The following is a 21,953-nucleotide window of genomic DNA, read 5'->3' on the forward strand; positions in this document are numbered from 1 at the left end:
TTTTTTTATAGAACACAACTTTTTGAGTTATTTCAAGGAAAGGAAAGTGAAACATGAGTTACTAATTGAATCATGAAAACCTAAAGATAATATTTTGTTATGCAACAGGATTTCAGCATTGACCCTCAGGGTCCTAAAAAAGGTAGTATTACCCGTATAATATGTACGATCAACGAAACTAGGGTTCAACTTTGTAGAATTTCTCTTTTTTTATAGAACACAACTTTTTGAGTTATTTTAAGGAAAGGAAAGTGAAACATGAGTTACTAATTGAATCATGAAAACCTAAAGATAATATTTTGTTATGCAACAGGATTTCAGCATTGAGAGGAGGGCATTGATAAACTCCTCCGAATTGCCTTTCTAAAAGTTCCTCCTATATCATTTATTTTAGGTGTACATTTTCTATGTACAAATTAGATACCGTTCTGAGAGTCAGGGTTTGAAAAAAAAAGATCAGCAACAGAATGAGCCTCTGGAAAATGGTTATACTCGTAATGTTTCGTGGTATTGTAGAACTTGGCTTTTACACTTTCGAGTACCTAGACTTCAGAAGAGTGAAGAGAATAAAAGGAGGGTGAAGGATGAATGAAAAGAAACAAAATTTAATGTTATTTCATCATCCCACAAAGGTAAATATTGGCACATCTAAAAAATACTACCTATATGCTCTATGAAGAAGACAATCGATCAACTCGTACTACGAAGGGGGGGGGAGAAAGCAAAAAAGAGTAAAAGAGGGACCAAAGAAAAAGAGTAGAAGAGGGAAATAAAAGCGAAACAAAACATGTTTTTCGTTTTTCTCTCAAGAAGATAACTGTCACTTGAAGTTAAGACACATGATGTAATGGTTCTGATGGTTGTGGGTACGGTAATAGGGTTTATGAGTGGAGAGATAAGGCAAAAAGAGAGAGTTGGAGAAAAGTGAAGAAAATATTGTACGTCCAAACCAGGATCATGTCATCTCTTATAAGCGTTATGGGGAGAGACAACGATATTTTTCATTGCCTTTAAGGAACTCTGGGGTATCAGAAAGAACAAAATGGGATTGTTATATGTCATCCAGAATATTGTGTCCAATATAAGTTCTGCACTCTCTTCTGGGCGAACATAACTTTAAAGGTAGAAACTTTACCCTCACGTGACGTAGGGGCACTGTAGCTATCGTGAACGAAAAATACTATAGGAGAACTTTGAACCACATCTTTCTGACTCCCCATGAGCTTACGTGACGTGATTATAGTGTGTTTCTACCTTCAGAGTTCGATTAGGCGAAGTTAATGCTTAAGGCTAAAAACAGAGTGGAGCTTAGCCTGAAGTGTCCAACCGTCAAGTATAAATAGTGGTCACAAAAGACAACAATTTCTTATCGCATATCCTTTTCCCATGGTTCTGTTTTTGACTCGCTTTCCAAATAGCTTACTCGTTTCTCGCTAGTAGTGAGATAACCTCACATTGTTACCTGACTGAAATTTTTTTCTTCCCGAGTCAGACTTTTCTGGTGCGCATGTGCGGTGAAAATTTTCATGAAAATAGAAGAGGAGAACACAAAATGAAAAGCTTCCCATCATTATACGTGCATACTCTCCTCTCTTTCTTTTTCTCGTTCTCTCTCTCTCTCTCGCTTTCCTTCTTTCTCTCTCTCTTTCTCCCTCTCTCTCTTTCCTTCTTTCTGTCTCTCTCTCCCTCCCTCCCCCCCCCTTTTGCTCTTTCTCTCTCGATCTTTTTGTATCCCTCCCTCCTTTCATCTCACTCTTTATCTCCCTTCTCAATTTTTTAGTTCTTCCATCCCGTAACCCTCCATTTTCCTCGTCCTAACCCTTTTCTCTCTCTCTCCCTCCCTTTCTCTCTCTCTCTTTCCTCTTCAGATTCTATTGTTCTAGTCAATCCAGCAGCGTCAGCACAAGTTCTATTATGACAGTGTCTCTCATCTGCAGATTTCTATGCCATAGTACATAGTATGTAGTTTGTATTGTAATACTATGCTGTTTTTATGTTCATACTATGTGTTGAAATAATTATTTGTGCTGTATGATGCATGTAACTACCGCGGAAGCGACAGCTCTTGTGTGTGTGAAGCTTTGAAATTCTCCGCTATTGTTTTCTCGTCACACATTTGGTACATGGTTATTTCTTGAAAGCGAAGATTTTAAATATGTATAAAATGGTTTATAAATGTAATCATTATGATAGTTTGCAATTAATCGTTTGGAGTTAAACAAAAATCAATAAGGAAAGTAGAAAAAGATTCCTAAAAAAAAGTACCTTCTTACTTACACAAGTTAAATGAAAAATATTATCCACAATCATGTACAGATGTCCTCTGCTCTTCTTTTGCTTTGCCATGTTACCATTCAAACGTATAACCACTACAAATTTTGCTCTCTCTTCTTACTTTCTATTTAGTCATGAATACCTTTGCTGTAGATATTCTCTAGGCTTAGACAGTATTACTATACATGCTCTACCTACATGAGATGACATTCTTTCTGAATGCCTTTCAACAAGAATGCCTTTATCGACCGTTTTGTCCTATGTGGTTAGAAGTGTTTTCCTCCTCCCTTTAAGTCATTCGTTTCAAGTGTACACATTCTTAAAATAGCTCTCGTTATGAGGAAATGTTAGTGGTTGTAATTGCTGTGTGAGAGTGTGATAATAATGTTGTTGACTGTTACATTACAGAACGATTTCCCTTTTGCTTAAACTAGACCAGTGGTTGGGAGAACTGTAAAATCAAAAAATTTTTTCGAAGTCCGAAGTTTGAAGCAACATTGACTTTGGTTGATATCTGGATGAGTGACTGTCCGATTTTTACCAAATTGATACAGTCGCGTCCTTGGACCATACCGGGATAGCATACCAAATTTCATCGCTCTAGGACAAACCGTTCTTGAGATATTTTGTTCACAACTGTAAAATCACTCTGGAAAAGATTCCTTCGGGGCCCGCAAAGGCATCCAGCCCAAAATCAAACCTTTGGGCGTTGATTCAAAAAATTCCTTTTTCGTAAATCTCATCCGTTCATTCAAAATTAATTTTTCCCACCAAAAATCTTGCTTTCTGTCGGAATTTTTCTAGTTGCTTTCGACTTGCGATTGTGTAACCTCAAATTTTAATAAAACATAATATTTATTAATTTATTATCATAAATTATTCCACAAAGTAAACAATCCATTCTCACACCGCACCGCATATCATCATTCCACATGATTGCTTGTGTCACCAAGAACTATCTTTTTCCGTAGCACATATGCGGGGTTGAATAATGAACATAAACCTTTCCAATATATTCCACTCACTAATCATAATAAATTTTGAAGCAAATGACCTGAAAAGACAACTATAAATAATGTGGAAAATGAGTTTTTCTTGATTGCCTTTCGGTATGAGAAACAGACCGTCAAGGTTTTTTATACCTGAAAAGACAACTATAAATAATGTGGAAAATGAGTTTTTCTTGATTGCCTTTCGGTATGAGAAACAGACCGTCAAGGTTTTTTATTATTCCAGAGTTGCTTTTATTCTTTTTTCGAACAAACTATATAGGTCTTTAGGTGAGTCACGAACATGTTTTGTCAGAAATAGTTGAAAAGTTTCCTCGTTGGGTTTGAAAGTTGTCTGACTGCCGCCTTCTACTATCACATTTTTCACGAACTTTCTTGTGTCGTGCTTTGTCGTGAAAGATGTTTTTGATATCAGCACGAACACCATCTGAGAAGTCTGTGTAAACTACATACTGACCTTTCTACGTTCTATTTTGAAACGAGACCACAGACTATTTACAAGGAACTGCCAAAAGTATTCAAGGGGGAAATACCGGGAACCACAAATGCTGAAATGCTGGACAACTTCAATAAGACGGGAGAACCCGTGTTTAAAGAAGACAATCAAAATTTGAAACGTTACAAAATTGTGTCCCCAAACTATGGGACAGGATGGTTTTCAAGAAAGGGTATAGTAAAGGATAACTCTTATCAAAAGATGTAAGAGAATTTCAAGAAAGTACTCTGTATTCTGGGTAATTTGTAAGAAAAAGTACACTAAAAAATTATAATGAAAAATTACGAGTCAAGACCACAGACTATTTACAAGGAACTGCCAAAAGTATTCAAGGGGGAAATACCGGGAACCACAAATGCTGGACAACTTCAATAAGACGGGAGAACCCGTGTTTAAAGAAGACAATCAAAATTTGAAACGTTACAAAATTGCGTCCCCAAACTATCGGACAGGATGGTTTTCAAGAAAGGGTATAGTAAAGGATAACTCTTATGAAAAGATGTAATAGAATTTCAAGAAAGTACTCTGTATTCTGGGTAATTTGTAAGAAAAAGTACACTAAAAAATTATAATGAAAAATTACGAGTCATTTTTAAAAGGCTGTAACATAATTTTCATAAAAAATGGCAAGAAAAATTATTTCTCATGAAAAGTTACAAGACATTATTAAGAAATTACAAGATGATCTACAGCAAAAGTTATCAAGAACGGAAATTTTTTACAGGGTGGAGAGTTCTAACAAGATGGATGAGAAGTTGAGTAACATTTATGAGGAAAGAAAGTGAAGAATCTATCATGGGAGAAAAGAGAAGAGCGATTAATCCCGTGACAAATGACCTGTATTTTTCTTTCTCAACAGATTTTGTCCGTTTTTCACTTGACTAGTTTTCTGTCCCGTATATTTTCTGGTTTTATTGTGTTCATGTGTTGGAAAAAAAGGGAAAAGACCCCTTGTCTTCCATGTGGAAATGTTCAATGCAGCAAAGTAATTCATTAAATTGAGAAAGAGCTTGGATATCGTACAACAACTAAAGGATTCATTTTGTAGGGTAGGTACATTATAATACTCCAGATTACAAATTGAGGAAAAAGAACTCCCACACGTGGAATTTAAAAAGTATTTTCAAATGCTTCACAAAATGAAATGGTTATTTTTCTGCTCATAAGTACCCTACCTAAGAGAAAATTAATGCCATTCACTGCTTAAAAGATCAATAAAACTGCTCCCCACATTTTCCTTTATTTACCCCCAAGAAAAAAGGGGAAAGATATAAGTGGAAATATAAGCAGAGGAGTAGGAAAGTTTAAACTAAGCTTATGAGAACAAAAATGGGGGTGACTGCTAGGCTGGAGAATGGGGGGGGGCTTTGTTATGATTTTTTGGCGCCCCATTGAGACAGGAAATGAAGAAAATATTTTAATAGGTATCGTAAACAGCCTACCGGCGCGGCGCAACGTAGTGTGTTTGTGTTGAAAGTTCCCTATTCTTGTCTTTTCTCCTCTATACTTTCCATGTTTTACGGCCTCTTTCTCCATGGTGCCCCATTTTCTCAATTATCTCTCCCCATGGGTTTTTTGAGAAAACTTTTTGATTGGTGTTTATGGATAATCTTCGAAGAGTGCACTTTCCGAGAGTTATCATTTTCTTACAATTAGAAATGCTTGTTTGGTTTCCCCTCTGATTTCATATATGTTTTAGACTTTTAGAATCAGGCCTTTACTTTCGATTGTTGTTTATTTGTTAACATGACATTTGTGTAATATTTTTGTTCGTTTCAAATAATTTCCCCCTCTAATTGCACCCATTCCCTATACTTCAATACTCGTAGGTACCCATGTAAGGGCAATTGAAAAGCATAAAATGTTTCCAACACCCAATCAATACTCAATTACTTTTACGCCTAAACTTCCCCATTGTTGTTGTTATTATTGTGCTCAATTTGTTAATAACGAGAGTTTTAATTGTGTGCTTATGCTTGCTCGACTTTAATGTTCACTCCATTTTCTTTCTTCTAGGAAACGGTTCACGAGTATATGTGGGGCAAAAGCACTTTTGCATCACTAACCATATAAGTCGATGGTTCCAAGAGATGAATCAGTTTCATGTCAGGGTTGCTGAGACTCAAGTTAAGTCCAAGTAGAGGGTAAGTATGTATAAGAGGGATCTTGAGTACCTTATTGTTCCCTAAACCAGTTCTCTATTCCCGACTTTTCTCCACAGCAAATTTAGGCATATAGGGCTATTATACCTCCCACATAATTTTCTATTACCTGGATTACAGTTTTTGAAGTGAAATCTAACAGAGTTATAGAATAGAAACTTGTTACTTAAGAAGGCATGGACTATATCAAGCATTTTCCACTCTATTTCCCCAACATACTTGGCTTTTTACTTCCAAACATTTTCCCCAAGTCTGTTTCATTTCTACCTGACAGCACTCTTAGCAATTAAGCACTCTTAACGTCTTAACACTTAACCTATCAAAAGACCCCACTGCCCTAATTCCCTCCATGACCTTTAACAAGGCCTCGTCAGAATTTCACCCTAAATAACCAAATTCAACTTTTTGGATCTCCGATGTACAATAGCAAAAGCCTGAAAATATAAAATTCTACTGGGTGTACCAAAGAAAAGAAAATATTGTATGGGTATTTCAAAATCTGTTGTAAAAAAAAGTCTTGGAGATATTCACTAGGTATGTCCTTAAGACCTGTTTTAGGTCTCCAACCTATGCTAATAAAAGTAACAAAACGACGTACACACATACGTACAGACCATGGGCTAAAAATCACTTTTTTGACATCAGGGGATCCCAAAACGGATCCTGAAAATATAAAATTCTACTGGGTGTACCAAAGAAAAGAAAATATTGTATGGGTATTTCAAAATCTGTTGTAAAAAAAAAGTCTTGGAGATATTCACTAGGTATGTCCTTAAGACCTGTTTTAGGTCTCCAACCTATGCTAATAAAAGTAACAAAACGACGAAAGGAGTACGGGGAAAATGCCGTAAAAAATGTACTGATATCTCCTGTTTGAGGTGTCCAACCTGCGCATGATTCTAGAGGAAGTCAGTCGTACCAACATGATAGGATGTAAAGGTCATCACAAAGCTGTTAGCAAAAGTTACAGTGGTGTTGTTAACACCTGGCTTTTATTTGTTACTCCATTTTCAGTTCTATTTTTACTCTATTTAATACCTGGAAGTGTTAAAGGAAAAGGGCAAAAGTCATGCTGCGATGATGTTTTCTTTTATCTATTCCGAGCTTTTTTCCTCCAGAAGCTACTTATAACAATAGAACTTACTATTTTCTCTAGTTTTATAGTTGAAACTGTGGAACAACTACTGGGAAGCTCGCATAATTTAGCATTCTTTAATCTTAACTACTAATAATGAGACCCTTGGAAGTAACACCAAAGCGAGGTTAACAAAATTGCAATGCACATAATAATTTTGAGAAGAAACTACTTTTTTAACTGTTTTACGCAATTCTCCAGCTTATAGTTTGCTTTCCGAGTAATTAGTTTTCTGCTGTTACTGGATTTCCATATACAACTATACAGGCGAGGCGTTAGGTACCTCTACCCCTGTGAATGATATCTCCACCCTTAGCTATTGTTAAAGCGGAAGTACCTACCTATTTGGAAGAGGGGGAGGGGTAGACTGGGTATAGATTTATAGAAGAGGTATGAATTCAAATGAAGGATAGGGGATTTTCCGATTAGCCTGAGCTATAGTTCCGTACCCCTACACTCAACAATGAATAGGGAAAGAAGTAGGGGAAAGACTATTATTCAACGTGTGATTAAAACTAGTCAATATTTCATACAGGATGTATGAATGAGTTGTATACAGGGTGGACTGTAAGCTATTCAAACAAGTACCCTGTCTATAGTATAGTACCAAAGCTATGTAGAATTAAACTAGGCGCCAAAGGCGCAGCGTTCAATCGAAGTTTTTCCTCTCGGTACTTGATTTCGAATTGCACTCAACCTTGTAAGGAAAATCGAGTAGCCGTTTGTAACAAAATGGTGGGTATCATTTTGTTACGACCATATTACCGAAGAGAAATGAAAGAAACGGAGGAAATAAATATTGAGATACGAGTACGAGGCGAAATATATGAGATGTGAAAAGGATACACTATGATGTTTGTATTGAAAACAAAGAGAAAGATATACGGCAAAGAAATGTTTTCATTATTATTTTATGTAAAAGGATACCAAATTCTACTATCTTCATATACTCGCACATAACATGTACATAAACATAACTAGGCACTTCAAAAGAATTCTCAAGAATAATATTGATCATTGATCACAAACATCCGAAACGGATAAACAGTAGAAGACAAATGCACAAGTAGCATAATGGGACTCGTATACAACAAGGGTAGCTAAGCACATATAGGGCTAAGCTTGAAAAGGGCAAGTTCAGGCGGTCAAGCGTACATTAGTTAACCCATCACCTCTTCGAGGACGAGAGCGTTAATGATCCATTAGCAAACGCGTATAAAGTTTTTAGAGATTAGAAAAATGGTCCCTAATGGCTCTTTACTACTTTAGCGAAGTCTAATTCATTGGGTTTGGGGATTTTGAAAATCTGGGCGAATTAGTGCTTTTTCCATCAAATCCAATGGAGTGTAAACGAGATGTTGGTGATTGATTTTAGTTTCCACATCAGCTAAGAGCTAGGGATTATGGTGGGTGTTTTACTAGCATGAAGGGTCACTGAGTACCCATTGTGTATTTATTCAGTATATTTATGTATATTACTGGGGGGTCATTTGTGCAAAATCGGTGCTAATGTTGAGTACTTATTCTACGCCCTTTTGGTCCACGGTGTTCAGTTATTAGAAACTCATTTCCTATCATTATTATTAAAAGTAATAATCATTAAAAAGTTTAATCATAATTTGGTGGGCCAAACTTGTTTCTGCTCAAATTTGCTGGACAGGTTGTTCTTACAATTTACGGAAAAATTGCAAAAAAAAAAAAAAAACGAAGCTAATATCCATATTGTACGTAAAAACGAAATAGGAAGTGTTTCAGACCTTTGTGCAAACTTCACCCCAATGCATAGGCCAGAAACTGGTTCAAACTGGATTTTCAAGAGCTAAAAAAGAGGGGAGATATGACGGAAACTTTATTTATGGTAATATTGTGCAACGTAGTCCTTGTTCTTCTGCATTTGAAAACTCTGAAATCCTCTCGTGTAGGAGGGTGAGCTGATAAAAGAAAGAAATCACCAATGTTTTGCTGTTTTTCAGCAGATTAATTTAGAACTTGTCCAAATATACTTTCTTACACGATGTGTGCAGCCATAGGGCCACCTCTTAACGAGATAAATGAATTTTTGATTTGTGTTACTAGGAAAGTTAGATTACTTGGAATTCTCTTGAGGAAAACTCCTTATCTCGCTTTCACTGAAAAGTATTTTGAACGAGAAAAAAGTTTTCAAAGGTGCAAGGGCCGAGTTTTTCCGTTCCTCCAGTTTGGTGAAGATATCTGTTCTAAAGTTAATTAAGAACTAATTTAGAGTAAGACATTGAGACCAAGGCAGGTGGCAGTCTAGCAGTAAGGGCGAAGAAAAGCCTTGTCCCGCTTTTAAAAACAAAACTACTACAAATAGGAGTAGATCACAGTCTAGTCTGAAAATTTCAAATATAGCACTACCTTTAGTTCCCTTTATACATCTTTTAGTCACGCAACAGTCTTCCACCTAAAGTTCAGGGGTGGAAAACTTGTACACAAATATGATATAGGCGTGCTCAATCTTGAGACAATCCACGTTGTTGAAATCGACCTTACTAGATACCTGGATAGTATCGTGGACATCGTGGTACTAGAAAATCGAAAGAATCTAGCAAAGTATTCTTATGGAGGGCAATCGAAGCTAGAACACTGTCGTGTTTGTTCAAGTGAAATTCTGACAAGTTAAATTTGATGGGTTTTGTAAATTTAATTTCAAATGTCCACAAATGCACAAGTAATGCGCATGTTTGCCATACGAAATTACTGGGTTCGATTCTTTCTTTAAAGGTTTTTAAATATAAATATTTTAAAGTAATATAAATATATTCCTCATCACCCAAATACAAATACTCATAGAGAGCGGGATTAAATTTGGCTTCTTTTGGATTCGACTCTGATAAAAATCATGTGAAACGAACATTAGAAGGAGGGAAAAAAACTGAATATTTTACAGTTGGGTATTGAACAATTAGAAAATAAGAAAAAGTAATATTCCTTCATTATGAGATAGAAAAAATAGCATATTTTTTTACTTTTATTTATTTTTCCAATCTTGATAGGTGTGGGTCATGAAAAAATGGCCTAACTCAAGCTGCATTCCTTCACAATCTTCACATACCAAATCTCGACATATATGAGTGAAAATACCCATCTAATGCCGTATGAATAATGAGTTTATTTTGAATTCTTATCATTTAAGGTCAACTGTTGGGTGCTCCATTGTTTCACGGATATGTTGTGTTAGCAGTTAGAGTGACATCTATATGTGGTACAATGTTTATATTCGACACTGGTGACTGCAAATGAAGCCATATAATTTTCCCTCGTGAGTATAACATGCTCATATCTACTACACAGGCTTACCCCTTTAGACCTCTTGTACAAATACCTATCGTGCCTACAAGCTTTTTGAAAAATCGGGTGCTTGTCAAATCCGTTTGTTCACAGTCTAAATTCTAAAACTTCAGAAAAAGGAGTCAAGTTTTGTGTCGACCAAATTGGCTGCCATTTGCCATTGGTTTTCTTTCACCTTCTATTTTCTTCAAGTCATGGGTGAAATAGTTTCACAGCCGGTGCACTTTCTTTTCCATTTGAGAAATTTAGTTTGTTTCCAGTCTCCGTTTTCAAGGTAGTTGAGGAATTACGGAATACGGACAAGCTGCCAGGAGAATGTTCTCTCGGGCTCCTTTCTTGTGCATACATATATTGTGATCTTTAGTGAAAATAAAATGAGTTGTCATAGCGAATAGCTTCCCAGTGATCCAAAAGACCCCCCAAAAAAAAAACTGACCCAAAGTTGTGACTTTCGTTAGAAATTAATAGCTCACCCCCAAAAGAGGATTTAGCTAAATATTTTCATTAGTTCTTTAGTAAAACAATGGCATTTAGTAAAAAGTATCCAAGGGGGAATAATTTGTCTCATGAACCTGAAGAGGCGGCCTAGACGATGCATTAAGTCTCGACTTTCATACAAGGATGCATATAGCACGTGCTAGGGGGGGGATTGTAAGATGAGAGAAGTAGAAAGTCTAGAGTGGCTTTCCTTTTTGCCGAAATCCAGGCGGTAGTGCGCCAGGCCAAGTTCCGGCCTGAACACACTTTGTGGGACTCTTTAGTCCTTTTCGGGCAGTATACGACTGTAGGTATAAAGGACTATTCTGTAGTAGGTAACTAGGAGTATGTTGTAGTAGGTAACTGTATTGTTATATATATTAAGGAGCGTGGTAGCGCTCCGCCCCGCCAAGTCAAAATATAAGATACAGAGTCATAAGCATGATGCAGAAAGTCTACCAAAAGAAAAACTGTACAATTTACATCTAAAGAAGAAATTAATTTTAGGGGGAAGGTAATAGCTTAAAAGCTAATAAAATTGTGATGGTACCTACCTTTATTGAGTTGAACCTGAAGTCATTACATCATGTAACAAAAGGACGGGACGTATGTGCACCGACTACCTACCTACTTTTTACTTTCCTCATTTTAATGTGTCATCCTCATATCATTATCCAATTATGACCTATTCTACCCTTCCGTATGACCTATTCTACCCTTGTGGAATTGCAAATATTCTGAAAACACCCACAAGTTCGCATTTTTGCATCCATGATAATCATCAAGGTCACAGAACATACATTACATTATACATAGGTACGTGCACATTGTACATAGACCATATACTATGTCTATTTATATACCTAAGTACCTACATATTCTCACATCAGCGGTTGCCTTATTTCTGATTGATTAAAGAGGAAAAAAGAAAACATTAAATATTATTTATTATTATCATCATTATTATTTTACTATAAACAACTCCTATAAAAATTCTCGTAGTAGGTATAAATTTCCGTTATCAGTAAAAAAAAAAAAAAAAAAAAAAAAAAAAAAAAAAAACCTTTTTTTTTTTTTACAAGTGTCGTTACCTTGCTCCTTATTGTCTGAAATGCTCTTCCGTTCTTTTCTAAAAACAAGATTATTGATTTCGAAATATGAATATTGTATTGTTTCCTTTTCCTCATTAACCCTTGACTCCTTCAGTTTTTGATCATTTCATCTGATGTGTGTAAAATACCGCGAATTCCGTTCAACCAAACCATTAATTTACTTTTAGATCTTATTTTAATACCCCTCTCTCCTCAAAACAAATGGGGATTTTTTTTTTCTTCTTCTTCTTCTTCTTCTTCTTCTTAAGGCCGGGATCAACACTTCGAAACCGAAAGTAGCCAACACCTTCCCAAAAAACTGTGATCCCATCTAGAATGGAAAGCTGTGATGTCGACTGAAACCGTAAATTCCCTCGACAACATAGATTCACCTCGTAGATAGACGGCGTCGAATAGGTATGTGTGGACACAGCTGAAAAGCAACCTGAAATGTAGGCTTATTCTACGTATTTCATGCTTTTCTTTCGAGTTAAGGCGCTTAACACTTTCATGACAATGTCCTTCAAACCAGTATGCTTTACTTTCTGTTACAATAAGTACCTATACGTATTTTTCTTTCAATAATAACAAAAATAGGATAAGGAAGGTAAAAATACCATGTTACCCTTTATTCGTACTTGAGTATACATAGATAGATAGCATGAATTTTACATGCGACACAAAAGTTTCGTCAGAACGAGGGGGGGGGGGCACTCCCTCTCCCCCCCCCCTTCCTTCTTTTCTTATCCTATTGTCAGGGGGGGGCCCCTCCCTCTCCCCCCCCCCTTCCTTCTTTTCTTATCCTATTGTCAGGTACTAGATTTAAGATAATGTAAACCCCCTCCCCCCACTCCAATCCCCATTTTATTGCATAAAAATAAAAAACCTTTGCGTGTGTGGTATCTAGTACGTATTCGATATACTCGTATGTAAGTACATAATTATATGTTGTGTAATATTTATTATGTACTCCCCATTTTCTATGTTTAGATCTGACAGACAAGAAGAAGAAGAAGAAGAAGAAGAAGAAGGGAAGAGAACGAATTGGTGCGGCGCAATAGTAGCCCCAAAATTTTCATAAATCTATTTCCACATATGTAAATATCATGAAATCTTTTTGACCAACTACGTATATTAACAGAACAAGAAGACTGAATCATTCGTAAGTACCTAATTATCTACTGTTTCACTAACTATGTAGGTATGTATAATTATTAAAATAAGCAAAACTGTACAAATAACTGCTGACTAATCAGTAGAAATAGAAAATAAAAGCTTTACAATGAAAATGAGCGGCAAATATTCTACTAGACATTTTACAAATAAGACAAGGCCTAGGGATAAACAGTGACGTAGTGTGGAAGATGGTAAGAGAATGCCATCATAAGAGAATACAAACAAAATTTGTTGTCTAAAATTCTGATAAACTATGTTTGAATTGTTAAAATATTCGTCTTTGCAAAAGCTTGAGCAGGCAGAAACTAACTAGCAGTATTGACTTTTGCCTCGTTTTACTTTTTCAAAACTCACATGAAGTTTCTATTTGCTGACAAAGTCAAGATCTCTAGTCAAACCGTATTTTGGGGAAAGAAAATGTAAAATATTAGATACCCGTACGCCACTGCTTTAGTGGTAACCTAGTTTCAGGAGGGAGGGGAGGCATGGTTACAAAAGCCGCGCGGGGAAATCAATGTCCGACTTACCCCAACTGCTGGGTGTCCGGCCGATAATTTGACCGGTCTCGGCATTGTAGAGGAATTTGGCAAAGGATTCGAATCCTCCCTTCTTCTCCGGGGGCAAGTAGTAGTTGTCGGTGTCCATTTTCTTGTCATCCATTCTAGTGAGGGGGTGGTGCGATTAGTGGTGGATGTTTGAATCGATCAAAAGCGGAAAATCCTCGGGAAAACGAATTTAAGGGCGAAAAGAAAACTCTCGACGACCTATGTAGGTTAGGCGTCACAGACCGACCGCGGGGGAAACCGATTTCCTGCCACAGTGTCTGAAAGACCAGAGGCAGTAAACAAGTCCAATGTGTTTGTTTAACCACCTTGCCAAGATTAGCATTCTATAAAGACTTGAATAACAAATCAACAGGAAAGACAAGATCAACTTATTGTATGGATGCAGAGATCCTATTCAGTAAATAGAATCTCTGTGTTTATATGATGTAGCCTTATAGTGATGATATGATTAGGCTCTCTATACTAGTTTCCAACAGAGATGACTGTTTTTTAGCTAACCTGTCATGAGTACCCCTCCCCCTCCTCCCCATATCCCGGTGTTCTCTATTGTAAAAATGTATTACATCATGAGAGGGGGGAAGGGGGGGAGAGAGAAAAGGTCAAAGTTGAAATCCTAACGGGCTAGGTTGGGTGGCAGAGAATGCCCTCCCTTTTGGGATAGGGGTGGTAGGAGAGACGAGGCGGGGGAGGGGGAATTTTTCACAAAAGATTATTCTCAAGTGCTGCCCTCTGGCGGGATAGGGTTGAAAGGAGTGCGAGAGAGAGAGTAGAAGAGTATGAGAGAGAGAGAGAGAGAAAGTGGTGGGATAGGGTTGAAAGGAGTGGAAGAGAGAGAAAGTGGCGGGATAGGATTGAAAGGAGTGGAAGAGAGAGAGAGAAAGTGGCGGGATAGGGTTGAAAGGAGTGGAAGAGAGAGAGAAAGTTGAGTAGGTATGAGAGAGAGAAAGAGATAGGTAAAAGGGAAGTAGGGTATGAAATATGAGAGAGGGAGGGGGTTGAAAAAGTATATAAAATGTGAGAAGAGAGAGAGAGATTGGGGAAGTTTGAGAAAGAAGGAGAGGGGAAGGAGGATATGAAATGGAAGACAGAGAGAGTAGGTAGTAGGTACCTATACCTACCAAGTACTAGAGGGGGAGAGGAAGGGAATGGGGAGGGGTTGAAAAAGTATATAAAATGTGAGAAGAGAGGGAGAGACTGGGGGAGTTTGAGAAAGAAGGAGAGGTGAAGAAATATATGAAATGGGTGAGGGAGAGAGAGAGAGAGAAGCTAGTACGGATGTGTGAATCGATCAAAAGCGGAAAATCCTCGGGAAAAACGAATTTAAGGGCGAAAAGAAAACTCTCGACGACCTATGTAGGTTAAGCGTCACAGACCGACCGCGGGGGAAACCGATTTCCTGAAGAAGATTTCACACGAAACGAGACGGGGAAAACCGTGTCAAATGCTCACTCGATACATTGAGGATCGGAAATATGAACGTCGGAAAACCAGATTGGTAATACAAATATTCTTTAGGAAAGGGGACAATGTCCAAAAACAGTAAGGCTTTTCACAGCTTGTTCTTGTGGTTCCGGTTCGGTATGTGAAATTTACAGTGAAACTGAAAACAACTTTGAACAGTTTAGGAATTTTATTGACGCAAAATATGTATAAAAATCACAGGCACACGGAATAGAAAGTGTTGAAATGTCCAAAAACAGTAAGGCTTTTCACAGCTTGTTCTTGTGGTTCCGGTTCGGTATGTGAAATTTACAGAGAAACTGAAAACAACTTTGAACAGTTTAGGAATTTTATTGACGCAAAATATGTATAAAAATCACAGGCACACGGAATAGAAAGTGTTGGAAACTTTTCAGTATGAAAACACAGAGAAGAGAGAGAGAGAGAAAAATAGAGTTTCTTTTTTTCTGGTGTAAAAAAATAATCAAATAAATAAAAAAATCAAAAGCTTCGACCGTAGACTCGAAATGCTGCCTGCCGAGTCGAGTCCAAATCTGCAGCTCTTTAGTCCGGGGGTAACTGAAAATCGGCGCACTCGTCTTCTGCGCAGTCCAACTTTTCTCTCAACTTCGATTTTTCTCTCACAGTAGTCATGCTTGCTCGGCCTTCTCCTCTTTTTCCTTATCCTTTCTCCCATTCCCCTTTCTCTTACCCATCTTTCTTTCTCCTTTTTTTCTCATTATAGATGTTTTCAAAATAATTGTACAGAGAAAGCTCTTTCTCTCTCGCGGATGGGCCTCGATGGGAGATCGACTACGTACTTTTAATTCTCGCTCCTTCTCTTTCCTTTTACTGTGAAAATCTTTATTTTATTTTTTCATTTTTATTTTTTACCTTCTTTCCTAGTTGAACACACTTTTTTCTCACCTCTAGAAAGTCATTTGGTACTTTCTTATGAATAGGATTTATCAGTGGAAAAACTCTCACCACATTTTTGAAATTTTCGAGTATGCCATCCTCTCTTCCATGTCGCTTTCTTCTTTTTTTTTATCTCCCTCCCCTCCTCCCCCAATTATCTGAAAATTCCTAAACTACATATTGAGAAAAAAATTAAATTGAATCAGATAACACGTTGTAATTTCTCATTGCATAATTGTACATACCTCGAAGTCCCGTATTTCAGCAATTCTTATGGATTGTAAGAGAGGGTCTCCTTTAATTTGACTTACAGTCATACGTACGATTTGCTTTGCTTACTATTCTAAGAAAAGCCAATTATATTATTTTTTGTATTTTGAGACCCCTGTTAAAACGGAAAATCTTCTGAAAATGGGGCATTGAAAATGCTGTTACCGGCGTGAACGACCTGGTATTCCGATGTTAAAACGCCTTGTTCGAAGGGAGGAAAAGCAAAATAAAAATATTAAATAAAATGCTGTTATTATCTCATTTTCAGGTGAGACATGGAATTCGTAGAAATTAGTGCCGATGATCCTGGCTCCCAAAGTGTAAAATTTCACAGGAAAAATCATTATGATATCCTAACATTGCCAGACGTCTTTCATCGTGTGACAACCTTCTGCTTCCAAGGCTGCAGGTTCCATCCTTTTATGCTGGGTTTCATGTGTTCATGGCCTAAGAGCACTAAGATCAGCTAGCCAGAAGACTCAAGGACTCGAAACTGTAGTTTTTCGCACATCAAAGCGTTTACCCCTTCATGCGAATTCAATTACAGTCTGTTGTTGTAAAGTAACTTCCCGATCTTGCCAATATATTGAGTTTGGCTAAAAATTAATTCTCAAGAAATGTCAAATTTTTCAAAGGTTTTTGGGGAGTAAAATAGCGAATAGTATTGGAGTTGATGCAACATTCAGAGGCATGTCACATAAAGGATTTGCAAAAGATCTAGGTTTTCTCATTAAAATAAGGAAACCCCAAAATAGGTACCTACGTAAGTTTCCTTTTTTTCCTTCCTAACTCAAAAGTCCTCGGGAATTAGAGTTTCGAACTTTTTCAATTTGTTAGAAAGCTTGACAAATGTCTGAGAAAATGTCTCTCTCTCCCTTTCTCCGCTGGTTTTTTATATATTCCATTTCCTTCCTCCTAATTCGAATTCTCATTCGTCCTTAATTCTGTGGTAGCTCTATCGGATATGCCGCTTAAAGATTTAGGATATAGCCATACGAGATACTGCATATAAGCTTAGTTGTATTCGATTATGGGAAATTTAATTCAGTCAAACATGGCTGAACCAATAAGATTGTGCGATTTCCCTGTGTTAACGTCAAAAGCGGAATCGCATTGGTTCAGCCATGTTTGACTGAATTAAATTTCACATAGTCGAATACAACTTCTATTTCTTACATCGGTACACTTATGCATATCTGCATATACCTACACCTACATACATAGCTAATTCCTAACAATGTTGAATTTCAACATTTTCGTCAGTAAAATACGACTTTATCAGCCTATTTTCCAGGGATCTTGTTTGAACTGTGGTTTGAATGTTATCTTGTTTCAATATCAGTGGATGTGTCAAATGCACCATTAGAATTTGTCAAAATGTTTTCTAAGAATTTCATCAAGTCTGATTTGTATATTTTGTGTCAATTTAGTGGGATGTACCATTGTTCCATTTACCTTATTTGAGCTAGTTCTCTCTTTGCTATTCCCTACAAAAGGTACATTATTTTGTAAGGCAAGCTTTTGTACGGGATTCCCTTCCTTACAAAGGTGTATTATTGTTTGTAAGCTTTTGTAGCAGGAGACACCTCAGTATCGTGTGTAAGGCGCTTACGTAAGTATTGGGAAATTGAAAATGTTTTCTAGGAATTTCATCAAGTCTGATTTGTATATTTTGTGTCAATTTAGTGGATGTACCATTGTTCCATTTACCTTATTTGAGCTCGTTCTCTCTTTGCTATTCCCTACAAAAGGCCCATTATTTTGTAAGGCAAGCTTTTGTACGGGATTCCCTTCCTTACAAAAGGTGTATTATTGTTTGTAAGCTTTTGTAGCAGGAGACACCTCAGTATCGTGTGTAAGGCGCTTACGTGATGTTTTCTAGGAATTTCATCAAGTCTGATTTGTATATTTTGTGTCAATTTAGTGGCTGTGCCATTGTTCCATTTACCTTATTTAAGCTCGTTCTCTCTTTGCTATTCCCTAAAAAAGTCCCATTATTTTGTAAGGCAAGCTTTTGTATGGGATTCCCTTCCTTACAAAAGGTGTATTATTGTTTGTAAGCTTTTGTAGCAGGAGACACCTCAGTATCGTGTGTAAGGCGCTTACGTAAGTATTGGGAAATTGAATTTCTTCTTTCAGCAGTTTCAGCTATTTCCCGTGCATTTTCCTCAAGAACAACATATTATTTCCTTCTTTCCCCTGGTTCATGGGGGGGGGCGGCTGTCGTTACCTCTCTCCTTATTGTCTGAAATGCTCTTCCGTTCTTTTCTAAAAACAAGATTATTGATTTCGAAATATGAATATTGTATTGTTTCCTTTTCCACGAGCAGTCGATTAAATGCTTTTTGCAGCTTTTTTTTTCCAAGGTAGCATTTGTTAAATTGATTGGAAATTTGAGTTTGGAATATTTGAATCCTAATTTCTAGCATCTGTGTAGGTACCTCAACGGAACAGAGATTAGTAAAAGAAGAAAAAAATACATACTATAACCTATAGGTGACTTTCTTAGTTTGTAAAATCTCTCTACATACAATGCCTCTACTTTCCTGGACTGTGCCATGTTTACACGATATAATACAATTTGGTCCCAATATTTGTCACCAAAAGTATTATCAATTATTACTATTATTAGGTAAGGTAAAATTGAAGTTTCGAGATTTGGCTTTAGATCTTAGCACGGTGTTGTGCCTAGGTATAGGTAACGTGCCCTTAGGTTAGTTATAGTGCTAGGTGCTAAAGATTTCATAGATAACCCTAACCCTAGCCTTAGAAAAGGGGCTAGAGCTTACAACCAACGCTAGCAGTAGACAATTTTATTTACATATTACTATTGGAGTTTAGACATTTTTTTTTTTTTTTTTTTTTTTTCGCCTTTTTTTTTTGCTGACTCGACTACTCTACTCTAGAGAACGTCTCTAGAATCTAGATAAACTAAAACTCAACTGGAAATGTAAATCAATAAATTAAATATTTACCATGACTATGGAAGTAGGTATGCAATATATCAATAATTCATTATCGTTGAAAGTTGGAAAAACTTTTCTCATTAATTGAAACATTTAGTACTAAAGTTCTCTACTTGACATTTTATTCGCAGATGAGAGGTAGGTACGTATTATGTAGGTGTAGGTATGGTGGATAACTTTCTATATTAATAAGTCCTCTCCCCATGCTTGTATCACATACTTATGTATATAAATCGAGAGTATAACTACTAACTACTTCCATCTTCCATAGTATGAAATAATAAGTCACATAGGTTAAGCTACGTCGGGTTGATAATAGGGTGGATCAATGGATCCGAGTCACACCTGACGCGCCGGCTTTAGATACAAGGTACATTCTTATTGTAATAGAAAGTAAAAATATCTTTTCGGTGACGCTGAAGCTTACGGTTACATTTCGGTACAATAAATAGGTAATGAAAAAAATAGGTCTTCCTATTTAGTCCGTCCTTCCTTACTTTCCTTGTCCTATAGCAAGGAAAGTAATGTATTCCGGCAATTTTTTCCTCTATTATTGTTTCTCCCTAAAAAATCGAAAAATCCAAAGCGAAAAGAAAGTGCATACAAGCGCAAGGATAACATTCAATTACTAAAAAAAATCATACTACCCTCCCCCTCCTTTCCATATCCCGGTGTTCTCTATTGTAAAAATGTATTACATCATGAGAGGGAGGGAAGGGGGGGGGGAGAGAGAAAGAAAAGGTCAAAGTTGAAATCCTAACGGGCTAGGTTGGGTGGCAGAGAATGCCCTCCCTTTTGGGATAGGGGTGGTAGGAGAGACGAGAAGCTAGTAGGTACCAAATGGGAGAGAGAGAGTAGATAGTAGGTACCTATACCTACCAAGTACTGGAGAGAGAGAAAGAGTGCAGATGTATGAGAGGGAGTGAGAGAGAGAGAGAGAGAGCAGGTGTATGAGAGGGAGTGAGAGAATGTGATGAAGGGAAGTATGACAATAGAATACAAGGAAAAGGAAGGCATAGAATTTCAAGAAAGAGAGAAAGGATGGGATAGGAGAAAGTATGAAATGTGAGAGGAAAAAGGAGAGAAAAGATGAGATTTTTTTTTTTTTTTTTTTTTTTTTTTGAAACTTGGAAATGGGTGAGGGAGAGAGGGGATTGAAAAAGTATATAAAATGTGAGAAGAGAGAGAGAGAAGCTAGTAGGTACCAAATGAGAGAGAGAGAGTAGATAGTAGGTACCCATACCTACCAAGTACTGGGGAGAGAGAAAGAGTGCAGATGTATGAGAGGGAGTGAGAGAGAGAGAGAGAGAGAGAGAGAGCAGGTGTATGAGAGGGAGTGAGAGAATGTGATGAAGGGAAGTATGACAATAGAATACAAGGAAAAGGAAGAAGTGTTTCAGACCTTTGTGCAAACTTCACCCCAATGCATAGGCCAGAAACTGGTTCAAACTGGATTTTCAAGAGCTAAAAAAGAGGGGAGATATGACGGAAACTTTATTTATGGTAATATTGTGCAACGTAGTCCTTGTTCTTCTGCATTTGAAAACTCTGAAATCCTCTCGTGTAGGAGGGTGAGCTGATAAAAGAAAGAAATCACCAATGTTTTGCTGTTTTTCAGCAGATTAATTTAGAACTTGTCCAAATATACTTTCTTACACGATGTGTGCAGCCATAGGGCCACCTCTTAACGAGATAAATGAATTTTTGATTTGTGTTACTAGGAAAGTTAGATTACTTGGAATTCTCTTGAGGAAAACTCCTTATCTCGCTTTCACTGAAAAGTATTTTGAACGAGAAAAAAGTTTTCAAAGGTGCAAGGGCCGAGTTTTTCCGTTCCTCCAGTTTGGTGAAGATATCTGTTCTAAAGTTAATTAAGAACTAATTTAGAGTAAGACATTGAGACCAAGGCAGGTGGCAGTCTAGCAGTAAGGGCGAAGAAAAGCCTTGTCCCGCTTTTAAAAACAAAACTACTACAAATAGGAGTAGATCACAGTCTAGTCTGAAAATTTCAAATATAGCACTACCTTTAGTTCCCTTTATACATCTTTTAGTCACGCAACAGTCTTCCACCTAAAGTTCAGGGGTGGAAAACTTGTACACAAATATGATATAGGCGTGCACAAAACGACTGTAAGAATATTCAAAACCAATTTTCTTAAAAACTACTCCACGGATCTCTCTCTCTCCCTCCAAAAAAGTTATTCAGATTTGTACCCTGTACGAGTAAAAGACTAGTAAAAAAAAATGGCTAGCATAAAAATACATTGGAGCGAAGGAGGACGAAAAAATAGAAAAGAAAAAAACATGGTTGCCAGAACGCTGGCTCCATAAAGTACACAGCCCAGACACTGTGGGAGAAAAACAACAACCCTGCCTGCATGGAACCTTGCATGCGATGTCTGACTGGAAAATGCAATAAAACGGTATCGACTATACTATAATTTGTTCCCCTATCTCTATAGGGTTACGATATACTCTGGATAATCAGTTGAAACGTGGGACCAGTGGAAGACTTTTTCTAAGTTCGATAGAAGGAACTGTAACTGCGAGGATCTTATCGTCCCGAAATCGAAGAGAAAAGGAAGACAGGATAGGAGAAAAGGAAGACAGGATAAGGTTCGTTCCTGGAACGAACCTTATCTTTTCAGAATAAAATCCAC

The 21,953-nt window shown here is 37.1% G+C and overlaps 2 protein-coding genes across 6 annotated transcripts in view; one reads left to right on the top strand and one right to left on the bottom strand.

The window, feature by feature from the left end:
- LOC103515134 (sodium/potassium-transporting ATPase subunit beta-like) overlaps nt 1–13,941 on the bottom strand; it is a 26,619-nt gene extending 12,678 nt beyond the window's left edge. The window contains exon 1 of the mRNA XM_008480060.3: nt 13,661–13,941. Within this exon, the coding sequence (XP_008478282.1) occupies nt 13,661–13,793 (133 nt within the window). The 5' untranslated portion in view covers nt 13,794–13,941. The remainder of the gene's footprint in view (nt 1–13,660) is intronic.
- Nucleotides 1–17,723, top strand: part of LOC103515066 — a 21,688-nt gene extending 3,965 nt beyond the window's left edge. Inside the window, exons 2-5 of one of the 5 annotated variants that reach the window (XR_003393129.1) lie at nt 5,797–5,924; nt 10,235–10,360; nt 12,948–13,119; nt 16,596–17,723. Coding sequence is in view for 2 of the 5 variants with exons in the window: in XM_026827821.1 (XP_026683622.1) it covers nt 5,797–5,921 (125 nt within the window). In the remaining 3 variants the exon portion in view is untranslated. Of the gene's footprint in view, nt 1–5,796; nt 5,925–10,234; nt 10,489–12,226; nt 12,475–12,947; nt 13,120–16,595 lie in introns of those variants that run through there. The other 4 variants (XR_003393132.1, XR_003393130.1, XM_026827821.1 and 1 more) reach the window with 4 other exon arrangements.
- The last annotated feature ends 4,230 nt before the right edge of the window (nt 17,724–21,953 follow it).

This window comes from Diaphorina citri, unplaced genomic scaffold, assembly GCF_000475195.1.
Source record: "Diaphorina citri unplaced genomic scaffold, Diaci psyllid genome assembly version 1.1 scaffold47, whole genome shotgun sequence".
In the NCBI taxonomy this organism is placed as follows: Eukaryota; Metazoa; Arthropoda; class Insecta; order Hemiptera; family Psyllidae; genus Diaphorina; species Diaphorina citri.